Here is a 20,483-nt window from a genome sequence, read left to right on the forward strand (position 1 = left end):
CATTCTATTTCTTAGATTTAGTTTTAGATTACAACCACAACCGTCCACAGTACTGAAAATGTATTCCAGAGAGTTTCCCAGTCCATTGGAGCCTGTTTTTAAGGACACATGAGGAGATATGGGTGGTTCTGCTGAAGGAAATATCTGTTGAATACTGGCCTGTTGTCATACTACAACATCTTAGAGTTGCTGTTAAGATAAATTGATTTGCACAACATATTTTGGCATTTGTCTTGACCAGCTTATACTGATAGTTACTAAAGCTGAAGAAAGCTATGTAGCACAGCAGTGACAATACTCCACATTTACAAGATGTACCTGCAACAAAATGTTGCAGTGTGGAATGCTACTATTCAGAATTTCATCCAGCAAGCAGTATCTATTTTCCTTTTTCTCAGTTTCCCCTTTTTCTTAAACACCAACATTTAACGTATGTCCACTGAACATGCCTAGTTACTGCGAGGCTGTTTTGGATTTTTTCCTCACTGTTGGATTTTGCTTGTATTTTTGAAAATGAAACTGTGCCCTCAAGCCTGTTGATATGGCTTTCTGGTGTGGGAAGGATGATGTTTTATCTGTGTGAAGATTGGGGCCTATTATAACTAGGCACTGGAAACTGCACAATGAGCCAATTTTCTGCCTACAGTCTCTCTGAGGTCCATACAGATTGCTACAAATGCCAACAAACAAATGCACATACAGACAGCCAGAAGCTTACTTCTAGTTTCAGAAAACTGGGATGTTTTGTATGTTAAATAGTGCAGGGGGGAGGTGAATTGCTACTCCTTGATGCTTCCTAGAGAGGCAATCTATTCTTTTTTTGGCCAAAAAACAAACAAACAAACAAACAAAAATGTGACGAGTCTGGAGGGAATGAGGTTCATTAAAAAAATCTTTGAGGGTTGAATGCACGTGTTCCCAAGGCTGTACACTGCCTACCCCAATAAATACAAATTGTGAAGTCAACTCTCTGAGTGTCAATATTTTCAGAGCCAAAAAGCATCAAAATGTAAGTTATCAGCAGGCTTTGGAAACGTTCTTCTTGGAACCTGAATAGCATTCTATATTGAAACAGTATTTTTGCAGTTTCCACTTGTTTATGATTCAGTGCAAATGGAAATTATTTCTGTGACAGAAATCCCTACTTGGAACTCCCTGTTGCATGATGCTATTATTCTATCTATTTGTATTCCACCAGCTCCCTAAGTTTCCCCTTATAAGGCATGGTTTCCTAACCCTTCACCATTTTGGTCACCCTCCTCTGGACATGCTCCAGCTTGTCAACATCCTTTCTGAATTGTGGTGCCCAGAACTGGACGCAGTATCCAGGTGAGGCCTGGCCAAAGCAGAATAGAGTGACACTATTACTTCCCTCAATCTAGACACTCTACTTCTATTGATGCAACCTAGAAACACATTGGCCTTTTTATCTCCTGCATGACAGTGTTGACTCATGTTCCCTTTCCCTTTCATATGCCATCTTGTTAAACCTAGTTTCCCCCATCCTATATCTATATATTTCATTTTTTTTTCCTGCCTAAGTGCAGTACCTTACATTTCTCCCTGTTGGAATTTATTTTGTTAGCTTTGGTCCAGCTTTCTAATCTATTAAAGTCATTTTGAATTTTGTTACTCTCCTCTGGAGTATTAGCTACTCCATTTGGTGTCATCTACAAATTTGATAAGCATGCCCTCCATTCTTTCATCCCAGTCATTGATAAAGATGTTAAATAGCACTGGGCCCAGGACAGAACCCTGTGGCACCCCACTAGTCACTCTTCTCCAAGATAAAGAGAAGCCATTGCTGAGCACATTTTGGGTTCAGCTGGTCAACCAATTACAAATCCATCTAACAGTTGCATTCTCTAGCCCATATTTTACTAGCTTGTCTGCAAGAATATCATGGGGGACCTTGTTGAAGGCTTTACTGAAATCACGATGCCTTAGTCAGATTTCAAATCCTTTCCAGCACACCAATCTCCTCAGCCTATTCCTGTTCTTCCCAATCCATCTCCTGTCAACTTCCCATCTTTCCAAACATGCCAGTCAGATTTTAAGCCCCTTTCCAGCCCATCAATCTCCCCATTCAACTCATATTTCCCCCAATAATCTCCCCTTAACCTCCCAGTCTTCTAAAAGAGCGAGCCAGGTTCTAAACCCCATACCACCTTATTGATATTGTACCCCACTCCTGTTCTTCCCAATTCACCTCCTCTCAACCTCCTATCCTTCCAAAAGGGCTAGCCAGGTTTTAAACCCCTTTCCAGCCCAACCCTCTCCTGGCTGGCTAAGGTAAGAGGAAGAGGGAAAGGTCAAGCTAGTTAAGCTTCAAACCCACAAATAGTCAAAGCCACGAATGTTAAGTCCCCAAATGTGAAGGGCCAAACGGATTGTATGTGGGAGATGCTCATTTTCATTGAGGAAATTGAACGACGAAAGAGTTCAACATGCAGTTGTACTGACCGATTACTGATTATCATTACTGCATTCCAAATATGTTTCTAATACTGAGTGCCTTTGGGCATTCATACAATGTATGCACTAATCTTTTCATTTAATTACAACTCCTCCAGTATGAATGGAGATGATCTATGTTATAGTAGCATAATTTTTAAAAATAGAAATGTCATCTCTGTACAGTTGTACATACATTTTCTTTAACTGTCATGGATGAAGATGCAAGTGCCTTTGACGTCCAATGTTTCCCCTAGGCCTGATCAGAGATTTCTATGTTTAGTTTTCCATAAAATTTCTGAACCACTTTTTTTTAAATTCACTTCCATATGTTCTTTACAAACAAGTGAGAACAAACTTTAGTTTGTTATTGTTGTTAACTACCTTCGAAATGACTTTGATTCATGGCAACTTCATGAGTGCGACACCTCAAAGACCCCCCATTCACAACTGCTCTGCTCAGTTCCTGCAGGCTCACAGCTGTGGCCTCCTTGATTGAGTCTATCTGTCAGGTATATGGTCTTCCTCTATTTCTACTGCCCTCCACCTGTTCTAGCATTATTGCCTTTTCTAAAGAGTCATTCCTTCGCATGATGTGTCTGAAGTATGACAGTCTCAGTTTACTTGCTCTTCCCATTTCTAGTCTACTTCTGATTTCTTGACTGCTATCTCCGTTCTGATCAATGACTGATCCAAGGTAGGGGAACTGTTTTTCAAGATGTCTGGAAGTCATGCCGGTGCTCAGACATGAGCCAGCTTCTGAGCACTGTACCAGCACAGCGTTTCCATGCCACCGGAGTGGCTTAAAGCTGCCCGTGGGTTGTGGAGGGGCAGGAAAAGCTACATTTTTACCGGCCCAAAAAGCAGCTCTTTATTCTGCTGGCTGCAAGGCGGATTGGGACTGCAGTGTGTGTTCGTCGCAGCCCCGATCTACCTTCGGAAGGGGCAGCTTCAAGGCCATCTGCTTCAGCACTAAGATTGAGCAAATTAACAAAACCATCTTTTGCCATCTCAACCAAAGCAGCCTCTTCATAAAATTATTGTTCATACCTATTGTTCATACTATTGTAAGCAGCCTCTTCATAAGACTATTGTTCATATTATTAAAAAAATTATTACATGAGTTGCAAGTCTGGACTTAAATTTATTTTAATCTCTATGAAAAGCTCAGAATAATCAAGTATCCCTTTTAAATTGTAAGAGCACAGTCTGGGTTCCGCAAAGATAAAATAATTTCATCTACATATAGGCTTGCATTATGCTCTGTCTCATGTCATTTATACAAACTAATATATTTATGTGTACTCTTCTGGGGGAAAGCCTAGATGTTATAAAGCCCTATAGAAGTTATAGAGCCCTGGTGATGCAGTGGTTAAATGCCAGTACTGCAGCCACTCACTCACAAACCACAAGGTTGTGATTCAATACCAGCCAGGGGTTCAGGTTCGACTCAGCTTTGCATCCTTCCATAAGTCGCTAAAATGAGTACCCAGCTTGTTGGGAGCAATTAGCTTACACATTGTAAACTGCTTAGCAAGTGCTTAAGTGCACTGATAAGCAGCATAGAAATGTACTTGCTATTGCTATAGAACTTTTATCAGATTCTTAAATGGAACTTTGATTCTCCAAAAGTTAAGTACTATTGCTTTAGTGAAACATTATAATACAATGAAACCAGAACAACTGCAGTAAAATCAGTAATATTATAGATGAGGTTACTGCAGCAGAAGCAGAATCAAAACTGTGGTGGAAGGAAACATGCAGCCTTTAGAAACTGGAGGAATTCAAAATGTGAACTCTTATCTCTGAACTGAGCTAAAAGTGAAACTTAACACTGACTGAAAAAGTACGAAAGTATACACTGAAAAAGTGGAAAGTAGAATTTTAATGAAAAGGAGGTGATACTAGATTTTGGCAAGATTATTTAAGCAACTTACATTTACCCTAGTGAGCAAGTGTTGAGGCAAGACACACAAGGCATGTCAGTTGCACGAACAGATACTTTCCCAATTCATGAACAAATCATGATACATTAGTACAAAAAAATGCATTCTTGAAGAACTAGATAAAACCCACAAGTTTTATGTTTCCAATTTTAGGTGAGTCAGCAATATATATTTATTAATTACTTGTTAACAGTAACAACTAACAGAGGATTAGTTGACATTTACATAATCAACACATGTTCATGCTACACCATGCACTCACTGGAGAAATTATATTTATATCTCTTTTACATGATCTTACAATGGACTTATGGGCGTGTTACAGACCGCCCCTTTGAGGCGGCCTGTACCCGCCCCTATCCCCGGGGTATCGGGGCCTCAGTGGCTAGAACGGCAGCCGCTGAGGCCCCGATCCGCCGCTTTCCAGGCTGCGGGGAAGCGGCAAAAGGCCACTTCCCCGCAGCCTGGAAAAGGGAGTCCTTGGGGCTTCAAGCCCCAAGGACATCCCGCAGTGGCGGGGAGGAGGAGAAAGGGGCCGCTTGGTCCCTTTCTCCTTTGCGTTGCTGGGTGCAGCCGTGTGAAGGCTGCGCCCAGCGGCGCAAACCAGGAAGGAGCTCCGAAATGGAGCTCCTTCCTGCTCCATGCAAAGGGTGCACTAAGTGCCCTGGCACAGAGCGACGACGTCACGTCCGCGCCGCCCTGTATAGAGGCGGTGCGGTCGTGACGTCGTCATGGCGGCCTCCATGTAGATGGAGCACCGCTATTTTGTACAGACTCAGTCCGTACTAGGGGTAGGGGGGTGCGGAAGCACCGCACCTTCCTAACCCTAGTACGGACTGACTCCGTACTAAAAGGCCAGTTTGTAACGGGCCATGATATCCTCATGATGTATCATCATGGGATAAGCACTGACTGTACCTCTTATTAAACAGTATTGTGACCACTGGTAATTTTGAATTAATGAGGCAAATGGGTCTATATAATGCTAGTCACATAAAAGTGAATAAAACAAAAATCTGCAAACAATGTTACATTTTGAAGATAAAGTGATATAATAAAAGGTATTATACTGATGGGGACATACCATAAACCCTCAGTGCAGAAGGAGCAGAAAACCAGTTGGTTTCTTGACTTTCTTTTGAAAGTTCTTCATCCCGTAACTGAATGATTATGGAAATAAAGAGTTAGCAATCAACAGTAGGAAAAATACACAAAAACTGAAGTATACATGAAAATGCCTACCTCTAATAAATCATCAAGGAAACTGCAAGCTAAAATATCTTGTATTTTTATCTTCCCTGGAAGACAAATTTAAAAATAAATTAAAAAATTTCAAGGTAATAATTAATTGGTGGGATATTCTGAGTCTTCAAGGATAGTTGCACTCTATTTATGTTATGCTATCTTATCTTAAATGGTCCTTGACAGAAAATAAATTTAAGGACTAAAAATCTTTCAGCATGAAAAATTGGACAGAACAAAATAAAAGCTATTTTAATCTACTGTAGTATATCAATAATACAGCCCCCGAATATCAGCATTTCATACAGTTTAGAAGCAAGAATGTAATTCCACTAAGAAGGTTTACCATAGACACAAACTAATAACCAAAAAACGTTTTCAAGCCATACTCATGTACACAGTGGGGCCTTGCTATCTGCGGGCTTGCTATCCACGGATTTAGGCATCCGTGAAGGCAAATGCCATTGTCCCCAAAAGTGGTGTGTACATGCTGCTGCACTAGTAGCTGCATGCATGTAGCACTATCATTAGGGGCAATGGGTCTTGAATTCCTACCTTTCCCCCCGTATCCACCAGTTCCAGAACAGATTCCTCATGGATATGAAAGTTCAACTGTAATTTTTTGTTGTTTTTATTGCTGGATCCTTCAGGTATAGCTTAATTTATGCATGCCACTTTTCACGGCAAAGACCTCCCTTCATGCAAACAGCTGGTATGAATCAATGGATCTATTTTAGGCCAAAAAAGCAACTAGCTTTAGGGCTCAATGTCTACCCAACTTTGGAACATCTCCAGTATTTTCTATGGAAGCACAGGGAAAAGCTTAGACTGCAAAACTGATATCTACTTAGAAAAACAAGAAAGAAATTATAGAATCATAGAATGTGAACCTACCTGTTCTAAGAGGATCTAGAAAAAAGAAGAATTTCCTTACTGCAGTGCAGACATAGAATGAGTAAAATGATTTTTCTAAACCATCCAACTGTGGCAATGTGGGGATGAGTTCCAGAATATAATTTTCTAAATCCTGGACAATAAAAAATATAAAAAATATATGGTTAAACAATAGGAGTCCTCATGACTGGAGTGGAATTTTTTACACTGGTTTTGTACTTCACAGGGGGCAAGATGGTGTATTTTTGGCATCAACTGCTCTCCTATGCAAGCTGTGATACTACAAGAATAATAATAGTGAACACTCCAAATGAGCTGCTTCCTAGCTGCCCTGCACAGTACACATTTCTGTCTCCTCCCTGATACTTGAGCTCTTGATACTCTTGATACCAAGAGACTTTACAACCACAACAGAATTTAGAGAATACATAATACATATGAGCAGCTTTGTCAATCAGTATAAAGATGCTAAGGCGCGTTACAGACCGCCCTTTTCGGGCGGCCTGTATCCGGCCCTTTCCCTGCTGGATTGGCCTCAGCTGCCACAGTGGCAACCTCTGAGGCTCCGATCCGCCACTTTCCAGGCTGCTTCCCCGCGACTTGGAAAGGGGTGCCCCTGGGGCTTCATGCCCCAAGGACACCCAACGGTGGCGGGGACACACAGAAAGGGGCCCCTTGGCCCCTTTCTGCTTTGCGTCGCTGGCACAGCCATCTAAAGGCTGCGCCAGCGACGCAAAGCTGGAAGGAGCTCCAAAATGGAGCTCCTTCCGGCTACGTGGAAAGGGCGCCCCAGGTGGCACGGAGGTGACGCCCCCATCTTGACACCCATGTAGAATGGGCGCCGCCATTTTGTACATCCCCAGGACGTACTAGAGTTAGGGCATCCGGAATGGATGCCCTTTCCTAACCCTAGTACGTCCTGGGGATGTACTTTATGCCCGTCTGTAACGGACCTAAGATAACCTTTGAACTGGAATTCCCAAAACATAACACTGCTACTTATTATAAGAAAATATTATACAATAAATGCACATTATTTGGATTGAAGTATATGAAGAGTCTAAGTGGAGTCCATTATATTACACTCTATATTACACTGTATCATTGCACTACACTTCCAGATTATATAACTCTATGTCAATACCTGAATACTAAAAATTCATATACACTGGCCCTCTCTCACACAGAGATAATTCAAAACACCAAAAAAAAAAAAAAAAAAAAAATCCATTATACCAGTTACATAAATTACACATTTAATGTTCGTCACTTACTGATTCCCTGAGGTAACCTTGCCCAGCCACATCATATAAACTGAGGCCTATTCTTGTCTGGTATAGCCAAACTGAAATAGAAGAAAAATAATAAGATGGAACTTTTTTGTAGGCATATAAAGCTCTTGGCAAGACAAAATAAGTCCTAAAAATACATTCAAGACAGAAAAAGAAAGTTAAAAATAAAATTTAAATAATCTTTCCAAAAGCCCCAGCCTTTTAAGTTTACTATAAAATGAAGTTTAGAGAAGTTAAGATCTTCTTGTTCGAGTTGTAACCCCACAATCTTGATGTTAAGAAATAAAACTCCCATTTAAGTTACTTACGGTAACTGCTTTCTGTCTCAAGTGTGGTTGCACTAGATTTAGGACCCATCTGCACTGCAGAAATAATCCAGTTGTACACCACTGCCACAGTGCAATGGTATAGAATTCTGGGAATTTTAGTTTGTTGTTAACTTTTTAGGCTAGCTCATTCCCAGAATTCCATAGCATTGAGCCATGGTAATTAAAGTGGTGTCAAATCGGATTATTTCTGCAGTGCGGATGCAGCTTTAGTCTGCTACTCTTCCTTGAAAAGATGTCCATTCTCACTAGTTTCAATGTTACAAACCTACCGAGGTTTGTAAAGCTCTCTTCCTTTAGGACTGCTATCAACATGTTATACACATTTTATTGCACAATTTGTTGTAAATACAAACCCACCTTTTCTCATCACATAATTGAAAAACTGCATTATAGATATCCTTCCATAGGGATCATTGTGAAGTAACTTGGCAAAGACTTTAGCTGTGAAGAACTGCCTGTGAAACATAAACACAACATTGAAGCTCAGCAGAACAAATGTAAATTCTGCAACAGCTAAGAGTGAGTTTCATAATTAAATTATTTTGTGGAAATGAGGGCTGGGTAGGTATTGTGGGAGAGCCTGACTCTTAATATGAAGGGGCCTTACTTGCATTTGGTTCCAGCTTTCTCACCAACTTTCAGGAAGCTGTCATAGTTGATCATTGCTTCATCAGCCATCATAGGTAATGTCTGATGTTTGTCCAGAAGAAACCATAAATTCTGAAAAGGCAAGCAATCACCATTGGAGCCTGGTCAATCACAAAAGGCAAGTAGGGCCCATTCCGCACGGGCGGAAAGTACGTGTGCGGCACGTACTAGGGTTAGAAAGGGGCATCCTTTCCGGACACCCCAAACCTAATACGCGCCAAGCGCTTACAAAATGGCGGTGCCCATTCTACATGGGCGCTGCCATTTTGACGTAGTGGACGCTTAGCGTCCGCACGTCTCGGCACCATTATGACATCGCAAGTGCGCCATTGGCGCCTTGTGGCATCATAGGGGCACCGCAAGAAGAAGCTGCATTTTGCAGCTTCTTTTTGTTGCGCGGAGGAGTCACGTGGTTTGGCCGCTGGGGCTCCTCCATGCAGCAAATGATGGCGCCGGCAGACCACCCTTTTTGGGCGGTCTGTAAAGCGCCTAAGTTGCCCAATAAACAGTATAAGGCAAAAGTGGGATCTGAGCCTCAAATATGCCTCCAATAAAAATAACAATTAAACAAAAGTGTTAAAATATTGTGCCACACAAACACAGTCAGGCACCCCTGCCACAACAAAAATAAGTTAGCCTAAGTGTGATAGAAAGCTCATTCCCTGGTGGCGCAGTGGTTAAATGCCTGTACTGCAGCCATTCACTTGAAACCACAAGGTTGCGAGTTCAAGACCAGCAAAAGGGCCCAAGCTCAACTCAGGCTTGCATCCTTCCGAGGTCGCTAAAATGAGTACCCAGAGTGTTGGGGGCAAATTAGCTTACTTGCTAATTAGCTTACTTGCTGTTCACCGCTATGATCTTTGGAATAGCGGTATATAAATAAAACAAATTATTAATTATTATTCCCTTCCTTTGCTCCTCCTTCCTCTGTTTTTTCTTTTCTTAGAGTATCCTTGACTTCTGTGTGAGCTCATGGGCAATTGGGAGTGGGGCTGGACAACAGTTCTTATAATCCTTCTAAATGCAGTCAGAACATCTTGAATGCACCTGTGGTGTCTGGGGTGGACACTACAATTAAGACTTTTATGATAATGAAATATCAAAGAGGTTAATCTGAAATTACATGAGACTAAGAAAAACATTTTCACCCATTTCTTACCTGCAATTCTTCATTGTCTAACAGCTCTCTACTTTTTCTTTGTAAAAAGACTGCTCTAGATTCTTCTCTCAATTTCTGTAATAAAATTTCATCTTCGGCTGGCAGCTAAATAAACAAGCAAGCAAATAAAGTTGTCAGTTGTAGGATGATAGGGTGATACTGACCAAAGGATTCTCAAAATGCAGAATATTACTGCTATCATGTTACTGCTTTGATATGTAGGCATTGGGACAACAATATAATATTGAAGTCAGCAAACAGAGAGCAGAAAAATATTTGTTAGTGCTAACTTTGCACAGGAAATATGAATAAACTTGTATTTATAACTGGAAGCTCTCTTTGGAAGAAAAAACCAATCCTTTTAGCTGACAATAGAGACAGCAAAAGAAACTAGTGAAGGATTGACATCAGTTTTAGTGTTCAGCTGTAATCTATGGTTTTCAAAGCATGAAAGTTCTAATAACAGTTGAATAAAAAATCCAATATGCAGGTGCATGATGTAACAACCCTCTCCAATCCCTTCTAAACAAAGAGGAGCAGAGATTCATCCCAAGGAAATATTGGGACTGTCAGCAGGAAACAGATCAAAGACACTTTCAATTTGAACACATTTAACTACTAAAATGACATGTGATAAGTGGAAGAGAAGAATGATTTAACAGTAGCCAGCAGCAAATATCCTCATGTGATGAACCCTCTCTTCCCTTCCATGAATTATTAAATGAAAAGCCTGAAGTACAACAGAAACAGAAGCTCAGCCACAACAGCAGTAATTCCCTCACTGGATACAGAAAAGTTACTAGGAACACTCACCTACAGCAATTTTGTCCTGGCCCTGCATGTTCAACTTCTCTTCTGAATGGTAGATGGGGGATAATGGTTGCAGAGCTTAAGCAGCAGCTGTCCTGGCAAGTGTTACAATATTTGGTACTTGCAAAGTAGAGTGCTAATCTTCTCCAAGGCAGATGCTATTGCTACTAAACTGAAGGATGATGAACAAACAGGATATGAAGGCAGCTGAAAGGTGGCTGTTTCTTCACATTCTGATTCCATCTAAACTTTATTATCTCCTGCAAGGGACATGTGGCACTTCTAACCCTATCAAAGGATGACTCAGCTTCAGAGTTAGAATCATAGGTCTACCACCATCCAGAACATTTCATGTACTGGTTTCCAAGACAATCCCGGATGAACCACTAGCAGAGGGCTATTGGCTCATATACAATAGAAGATAGAACAGTTTCTGTTTCCTCACCAAAAATCTCATTCAGCTCATTGAAGACTGGCAGCAAACTGGCACAGCCCATGGCTTGCCCATAATATGCTTCGTGAAGCTCCTTCATTTGGCTACTGCACAGAATCTGTGTACACAGGAACCCCTCTTCAGCTATCTTCTTGACTAGGACAGCCTACATATCACTACAGTGGTACCTCGGGATACGAAATGCGCGGGTTACGAAATTTCCGGGATACGAAAAAGTTGGATTGGCAAAAACTGTTTCGGGTTACGAAATATTTTTCGGGTTACGAAATTCATTTCGGCGCGAAATTCAAATGCTATAGGCTTCCAGCGCTAACGGAAAGCTATTTCGGGTTATGAAATTTTCGCGTTACGAAGGGAATGGCGGAACGAATTAATTTCGTAACCCGAGGCACCACTGTACTGGTAGGCACGTTCTGAACTCAGCAATGGACCAATGACCTAACACCACTGTGGTTTCCTCATCAGTTCAGGTTTGGCTATGGGGAGTCCAGCCAGATGATCTGAATTTGCCTTGCTGTTCTCTCTCCATGATATAGTGTGCCCGCGTCATAGGCGGCTATATGCTGAAAGCTGCACGACAAGGAGGAAATCATGCGTGTGCCGCTGCGCCCAAACCCTATTAGTTTCAATGAGTTTTAAGCATACATGGAATTTGTCTTATGCGGGGTGGGTGGGTGAGTCCGGAACGGATCCCCCGCGTAAGGCAAGGACACACTAGATGGAAATGGTTCATGGAGTGAAAAAAAAGGCCAAGTGGTCTCTACAGACTCTGACCATTGTTCAAGCAGGGATCTGCACCAAAAGGATGAATGTATGTCTGCAGAATAGAAGAGACAGCAGATTTGTGCTGCAATGTCCCTTCCATAAGGAGAAACAATAGAGACTGGGAAGAAACTCCCAGATGCTATGTTGAATACAATAAGCAAAAGAAAGAATCCTCAAGAGGACTGCCTTATACATGGAACATTTTGCTGTAATAAACTTTTTTTTAGTCTTCTCTAAATTTAGTAACAGGGTTTTCCTCACATAGATTTGTCCCATAGTCTTCTTTCTCCACACTCAACGTGGATATAATCTGGATATAAAAAGAACCACAAGAAAAAACTCCCCAAGACAAATTGTGCAAAAATATAACATGAAATAAATTTGTCCAACACAGGAGTAAATGTCTTCAACATACTGGTCCAAATTGGAATAGCATGCAACTGAAAGAAAAGGGATGTAAGTATTTGCAAATTATAGTAACATTGTAATCTTTAACATAAAAATAATATGTGTATATGTTATGGAGCCAGTGCTTTGAAACCAAAGAGATGTCATAGCTCTATGTGAAGAAGGTTGTTAGCTGCTTTTGAGTCGATCTTGATTCATGGCGAACCTGTGAATAGGATATATCCAAGCCCCTCTATTCTCCACCTCCCTGCTCAGGTCCTGCAGGCTCAGGCCCATGGTCTCCCTGATTGAGTCTATCCATCCGGCATGTGGTCATCCTCTCTTTCTACTTCTCTCTATCTTCCCCAGCATCAGTATCTTTTCCAATGAGTCGTGCCTTCTTACCACGTGACCAAAATATGATAGCCTCAATTTAGTCATCTTGGCTACCAGGGGAGTTCTGTTCTAGGACCTATTTATTTTCTTTTGGCTGTCCACGGTATCCTCAGCACTCTTCTCCAGCAACCCATCTCAAATGAGTTAATTTTCTTTTTATCTCCTTTCTTCATTGTCCAGTTCTCAGGTATGTACATGGTGATGGGGAATACAATGGCTTGGATGATTCTAACTTTAGCACTGTTTTGTCTTTATTCTTTAGGATTTGGTCTAGTTCTTTCATCACTGCCCTTTCTATTCCTAGTCTTCTTAATTCTTGACTGCAGTCTCCTTTTTGAGCAATGTTTGATCCAAGGGAAAGAAAATCTTTAACTATTTCAATTTCCTCATTGTCTATGTTGAATTTATGCAGATACTGCATGGTTATTATTTTTGTTTTCTTTATGTTCAGTAACAAGCCTATCTTTGCACTTTCTTCCTTGACCTTCCTTAGTAATTTAGTCAATTTTATAGTGTTTACCCTCCCAACAAGCTTGTGATATTGTCATTTTATAGATAGACTGGAGAAAAAGAGGAACTGAAGCAGAGGTCAGTTGAAAGGTGTGACATGGTCTGGAGCAAATCTGTTAGGTCTAGTTAATGTGAACAGCAACTGAAGTGTGTATAATCTCTCAGAATAATGTCACTTATATATTAAAGGTGAAGGACCAAATGTCCTTCTGTGCAAGCATCCATACTGTACCTTGCTTTTGAAAAGATTATGACTCTTCCCCTCGACCCACACCTGAATTCTTCGAAGGCCTTCACTTTTTGAATTTGCTGTAATTGCAATTTAGGAGCTCTGGTGGTGCAGTGGTTAAATGTCGGTACTGCAGCCACTCACTCACAGTCACAAGGGTGGGAGTTCAATACCAGCCATGGGCTCCAGGGTCGACTTAGTCTGGCATCCTTCTGAGATCGCTAAAATGAGTACCCATTTTACACATTGTAAACTGCTTAGGGCAGGGATCGGCAACCTCCGGCCCATGGGCCGGATGCGGCCTGTGGAGGCCTTTCGGCCAGCCCCTGCGCAGTCCTGCCACCAATTGCTGCCCCACTATCTCGCCACTCCGCCGCCATTTTGTTTTTCTAAATGGCGGCCGAAGTCTCGCATGACCTTTCCCGTTGCGGGGCACGACAGGAAAGGTCACGCGAGACTTCGCTGCCATTTTGAAAAACAAAATGGCGGTGGGCCTCTAGGAGGCTTGGTGCGGCCCCTGGAGCCCTCCAACAGGACTCCGGCAGCCGCATCGGGCCTCCTGCCCTTTCCCTCCCTTCCCACGGCTGCGTGGAAGCCCCCCCCCCCCCGGCTTCAGCCCCCCAGTTGTCTGAGGGACAGCAACCCGGCCCCCAGCTCAAAAAGGTTGTCTACCCCTGGCTTAGGGAATACTTAAGTGCATTGTTAAGCAGTATAGAAATGTACTTGCTATTGTTACTTGCTATTAGCAAATACCTAATTGTATTTTTTTGTTAAAAAACAACAAACTAAAATATAGTAGTTCTGAGAATGCTACTTACCCTATAATAAAAGCGTGGTATGTTCATGTAAGGGGTATTGGGAGCTTTTCTTCCTCCTTTCCATTCTAGATAGTACTTTGTAAACAGCTCCATTTCTTCATCCTTCAGCTCTTGATCACTCCTTTTACCTAATTAACACAAGATAGGGAACACTTTAAACAAATGTCCATATATTTAACAGCATTGCCAATGAATCTTGCATAACCACTTGACTATAACTTCAAATATGGTGTCTCTCCCTCTGGCTTCTCTGCCCAATTTCCCTTCAACCTCCAAAGCTACACTATATTTAAAAATTCCTTACCACTCAGAGGATGCAGTCTCTCCAGCAGAGTTCTCATAAAAGCTCTTACTCACAAAATGACCTTTTGCTTTCTCCACATAAATTAAAGTAATTATTAATTACTGTTGAAAACATTCCTTGAATAATCACTCTAACAGTTTTTAGGGCAAAAGAATTACAGCCATGTGCATTTAATAAATGTCTGATAGCTTCTTAGAAAGATACTCCATGTTTGATACTCTGCAGGGAGAAAAAACATCTTGCGCTGGACTATTTTGTCTGGAGATGGGAAGGCAAGGAAACATTAATCTGCTCTTGCTGTTTCTACATTCTTCTAATTCTTCTTGAAAGCTGTTTTGAAATAAGAAAAGTGGCTGTTGTGATTTTCTTGCATGAGTTTATACATAGCAGCTTGGCCCCTATTTTAGAGTGACAATATCTTTTTCAGCAGCACAGTAAGATAGAAATGTTTCCAATGCACCTAACAAAGCAGCAAACAATAGGAGTACTGAAACACATGATTTTTTTATATAGAAGCAAATAAATCAATACATAATAAAGCAAGGCTGCCAATAGAAAAAAATTACAGGAAAACAGGCTACAAACAAAGATTATAACTACTGTTATGCATCTGGGTGAAAGACTTGCTCTTATAGCTCAGAATATTCCATGTCTATGGCAAGAAAAGAAGTAACTTGTAATTCCATTTCCAACCTTTTGTTTTTTAAAAGATCCTTTGTAAATCGTGTTGCAGAAACTTTGCCACACAAAACAGATTAGAAGTATTCTAATAAATAAACAAATTCACATTACTGCAGGACTGCTTTGTTTCCTAGTCTGCTGGGACATTCTTATATGTTTAATAGTCCTGTAAAGTATCACAATGGGTGCATTAGTGCATTGCTCATTGTAGACCATGATTTGCATTAACCTTTTTTTTTTGCTTAAACCATAAGATTACACAGCAGATAGACAAACAAACAATGGCTTTCTCTCCCCACCCTTCCCTCCCCTCCATTTTGTCAGCTCTTGTTTCAGAGTGGACAACTGGAAGACAAGCCATAGTGGCAATTTCAAGGTCAGAGTTTTTAAGCCAAAAACAAATAATGGTTTGTGGCGGGCTAACTAACCACATCTTAAAGATATAAGAGGATCATGTAGCACCTTTGAGACTGAGAAAAATAAATTTCTAGCATAAGCTTTTGTTAATTCTAATCCACTCCACCAGATGCAGTGGAGTCCACTAAAGCTTATGTGAGAAATTTGCTTTTCTCTGTTAGTCTCAAGGATGGTAGAAGATTCTGTTGTATCTTTTAAAACTGAAATAGATTAGTATAATAGAATCATAAAGTTGTAAGAGATCACAAGGGCCATCCAGTCCAACTACCTGCCATGCAGGAAATCTAAATCAAAGCATCCCTGACAGATGGCCGTCCAGCCTCTGCTTAAAGACCTCCAAGGAAGAAGACTCCACTACACTCTGAGGGAGTGTGTTCCAGTGTTGAACAACCCTTACTGTAAGGAAATTCCTCCTAATGTTGAGGTGGGATCTCTTTTCATGGCTATGTATTTGAACACTAAAACAACAGCTTATTAATAGAGGCAGGTTTGTTGATTATTTTACTTATTTGCTACATTTATATTTGCCATCAGTTCAAGGTACCCGGATCTCTTTCTTTTTGCTTTACCTTCACAAAACACTATGAGGTAGGTATGACATAGCCTGCAGCTGAATTGCAGAAATATTCCAATTTGACACCACGTTAACTGCCACAGCTCAATGCTACCGAGTGCTATCAGGGATTTAGTTTCTTGTGGCATCAGAGCTCTCTAGAAGGCTAAATATCACACAAAACTACAAATCCCAGAATTCTATAGCACAGGTATATGGCAGTTCAAGTGGTGTCAATCTATTTTATTTCTGCAGTGCAAATGCAGCCAGAGATTGAAACTGATGAGCCCAAGGACCCCCTTGAATTTCATGGCTTAGAAAGGGTTAAACATAGATCTCCCATGCCCCAATTCAGCATTCTAACCATTACACAACACTTGCTTTCTAGGTCTGCAAACCACAAGCCAAATTTTAATAAACTACATCAGAGCCTATCATGATGTGCTAACACAATAATTGAGTATACAGGAGTTCTTCTCATTTAAGAATAAGTACAGTGGATTCTTGTTATACGCTGGGGTTTGGTTTCAAGATCCCCCGTGTATAACAAAATCCGTGTATGCTCAAGTCCCATTAAGTATAATGACATAGCAAAATGGTGTCCCTAATAAAAAAAATGGAACATCAAGGTAAATTTATACTTTTTTGGAACATTTTCAAACTGTTTATGCTTAAATCCGTGTATAAAAAATCCATGTATAAGAAGGGCCGACTGTATGCACAATATTCTGTATATATTTGATGCCATCAAATGTGGAGCCTACGATATGCTGCAATAGGATATGTCTTCCCACTTATACAAAATACTAGTTGGCTCTTTGCACCCACATGGGTTTTGTTCTGGACTCCCCTGAAGAAAGAAAAATACACGGGACGTCAAGTCCTGTCGTTCCCAATGGTGTGCAATATGGACATAACAGTATTGGTGTGAATGCAGACACATGCAGCCATTGGGGACAATCTGCAGATGGCAAGCCCACAGAAGGGGAGAGCCAACTGTATTACAAAAATACTCTTATTCCATTTTTTTTCTTTTATAAACAGTCACTATTCTGCCCCAACAGGGCATTTCTGTTATGGTTTGTTGCCCTTTGTGAAATTTTAAGTGTGTTCTATATAGATCTGTTACCAACCTAACATATCTGATTCTTTATACTGTATCTATATTTGATTGATCGTTTCTTATTAGAACTCCTCCCTCAGACTTGTTCTCCCCCGTTTTTGGCCTCATCTCTTTCAACTTCTGGTGCAAAGACAAAACAGTGCTGTTCCAATGTTTGAAATTGCTGCTTTAACTGTTTCAAAACAGGACTCCAGTATTATTTTAGACTGTTTTCAGGTGTTTGTAAAGAGTATTTGAATGTGGCTTAAAAATATTCTTATCTTTGTATTGTTTTAATTGGTTTTTATTTGTACATCAGCTTGGGAGACCTTGTGGCCTGGGGGGAACATAGAAATAATTTTAATAAATAAAAGTTAGGACAGTAGTAAGACTCTACTATGATTCCCCCTCCCCCTCATAATCTCCTTTAATTAAAATAAGCTTCTCATTTGAAGTAGATCATGATGTGTCAACCTGAATTGCACAAGTATTTGCATTTAAAATAGCAACAGTCTACTAGATTCCAAAGACTGCTCAGCAGAGTACTGAGTGCCAAAATTAGGATGCACGAGTACTTTTTAAAACTAAGCTGTGTTGGTAACTTTCCTAGAGAAGTATTATACCTGAATTTAGAGGTTTTATCATTTTGCTTTTTAAAATTCAGTCCAGACCATTCAAATTTATAGATAAAATTTATAGATAAAACTCTAATGCCTGACGGCCACAAGATGGCAGACATTATACACCCTTGCCAGAGTCAAGTCTGCTCATATATATAGCATATATACTCACCTATAAGCCAATTTCATGTATAAGTTGAGGGAAGGTTTTGGGGGGCAAAATTATGGATTTTAGTATGACCCATGGATAAGTTGAGGGTAAAACTTTGGGGCTCCTCAGTTCCACGGTGGCTCTTTGGTGTTTTGCCATAGCAGTGGACAGAGGCTGCTTCTCTGCTGCAATGGGGAAATGTCCAAGCGTCATAGATGTAGCCACTTTTCAATGTAGGGAAATCAAGAAGTCTACTTTTACAGTAGGCTGTCCCCAGAAGGACCCTTCATTGCCTGTCATCACTTGTCTGCAGCCAGCCTATTTGTCTCCTCACAGAAGGTGGAGATAAGGAGGTGGAGGCAAGTGGACCAGCAGTGGACAACGGAGAGTGGGAGGTGAAGAGTCCATTTGGAGAGAGCCAGCGGTAAAAGAAGCACCCCTCCGCTTCATCAGTGGCTCTTCCAGACTTCATTGCTGAGGCAGGAAGTGTGTGTCTGTGCGCGCGCGCATGTGTGTGCATATGTGATTGGTACCTCTTTTACTGTTAAAGTATTATTTATTTTGTTATATTTATTTCATTTTTGTGCCTCCTTTTTCCCAAAAAGGGACCCAAGACAGAAGATAAAAAGACTTTAAAAACTTTACCAAACAGATGAACCTATTGTTAAAGAATATTTAAGTAATTCAGGCATATTTGTGTCAAGGAATATTTGTGTGAAGTTTGCTGATAAGACTCTATGAGACTACATCTGTGAGTGCAATTCCATTTACACTGCATAATGCAGGAGCAGAAGGAAGAAGCTGTGGTCTCCATCATCATGGTCATTGGTGCAGGGACCTGGCCCTTAGCAACACATTATTGCTGGTGCATGCCAGACAGCGACAACGGAGGCTGTAGATGCTACTGCTGTGACAACAACAGCCCTTCTCAGCTCAGTGCTAGTTTCATGCTATGCTTAGTCAAGGGGTGTGTGTGTGTGTGTGATGCAGGACATAGCAGTAACAAAATGTTGCCAAGGGCCAATTTGCGGTCCAAGGGCCCACTGTACTAGGTGCTGCAGGCTGTACTTCAGAAGAATAAACTGGTGAAACCACCTCTGAGTATTTCTGCCTAAGAAAACTCTATGAAATTCGTGAGGAAGGCATAAGTCAACCGCAGATGAGAAGGCAAAGGCACACACAAAGTAAAAATGTGACTATCTACAAAGGGGGAATCAATGCTGCATTCTTCACTTTGTTTCTAAAAAGTTCCCATGGGTGTGTGTGTGTTATACTCCCCTGTAGTTCCAAGATTTGATACCTCTATCCACAGCAGACCTCCTGCTCCACCTACAGCCCCACACACTGACCACAGGACTGTACTATTAACTGACAGGTTGCTTGTTGCTGCTGTAGTTTACTTTGGAACATTTCGCATATTTTCTAGATTCATAACAGAAATATTGGTGGTTAGACCCAGTCCCAAAGTGGAGGTTGCAGAGTAAGATGGGACTGAACTTGATCATAAACTTCAACAGCTCAAATTACCTTTTTGGACGAGCCTGAGATGCTTTTGGGAAATTCAAAGGCTTACACATTTTATGGAATAATAGCTGAACCTGATAAAGGTATGGGCACCTTGTGAATCGGGGCCTTCACTCTGCTTTTAGTAGTGTTTAATCCAAAGTGCCAGAAAGACTCTGAGGGATTTAAACAAATAAGCCATCATTTTGGTTCTCCCTTTCTTGCACTTTCTGTCATTTGTGAAGAAAACTCTGCTAGAGAGAACTTCATCCAAAAGTCTTCCCCAGGCTGCATCTGCACAGCAGAAATAATCCAGTTCGAGACTGCTTTAAAATGTCATGGCTCAATGCGATTGAATCCTGGGAATTGTAGTTTCATGTGGTGCCAGAGCTCTCTGACAGGGAAGGCTCAATGTCTCACAAAACCAACGTTCCCAGAATTCCACAGTCTTGAGCCTTGGCAGTTAAAGAGGTGTCAAACCGGATTATTTCTGCAGCGTGGATGCAGAGCGAGGTCCAAAGCACACTGCAGAAATAATCCAGTCTGAGATCGCTTTAGCTGTCCTGGCTCAGTGCTGGGGAATCCTGGGAACTGTAGTTCTGGGAGACATTGAGTCTCCTCCGTCAGAGAGAGAGCTCTGGTGCCGCAACAAACTACAGTTCCCAGGATTCCTTAGCCCTGAGCCAGGGCAGCTAAAGCGATCTCAAACTAGACTATTTCTGCAGCGTGGACGACGGCGCTGCAGAGCAGACCCTTCCCCCAGATGCCAGCCCCATCCCTCCGTGGTTCAAGCGGCGCCATCCGGCCGCTCCTTCCCCG

General features: G+C 41.3%; 1 protein-coding gene across 3 annotated transcripts in view; it reads right to left on the reverse strand.

Moving 5' to 3' along the window:
* Positions 1-20,483, reverse strand: part of PPP2R3C (protein phosphatase 2 regulatory subunit B''gamma) — a 32,054-nt gene that overhangs the window by 11,355 nt on the left and 216 nt on the right. For all 3 annotated transcript variants that reach the window (XM_042455970.1, XM_042455972.1, XM_042455971.1), the window contains exons 2-9: positions 14,334-14,461; positions 9,965-10,069; positions 8,765-8,877; positions 8,515-8,612; positions 7,811-7,881; positions 6,537-6,669; positions 5,643-5,698; positions 5,485-5,560 (exon numbers count right to left, since the gene is read on the reverse strand). In XM_042455970.1, coding sequence (XP_042311904.1) covers positions 5,485-5,560; positions 5,643-5,698; positions 6,537-6,669; positions 7,811-7,881; positions 8,515-8,612; positions 8,765-8,877; positions 9,965-10,069; positions 14,334-14,461 — 780 coding nt within the window. The remainder of the gene's footprint in view (positions 1-5,484; positions 5,561-5,642; positions 5,699-6,536; positions 6,670-7,810; positions 7,882-8,514; positions 8,613-8,764; positions 8,878-9,964; positions 10,070-14,333; positions 14,462-20,483) is intronic.

The sequence above is a fragment of the Sceloporus undulatus genome, chromosome 1 (genome assembly GCF_019175285.1).
Source record: "Sceloporus undulatus isolate JIND9_A2432 ecotype Alabama chromosome 1, SceUnd_v1.1, whole genome shotgun sequence".
NCBI lineage: Eukaryota > Metazoa > Chordata > Lepidosauria > Squamata > Phrynosomatidae > Sceloporus > Sceloporus undulatus.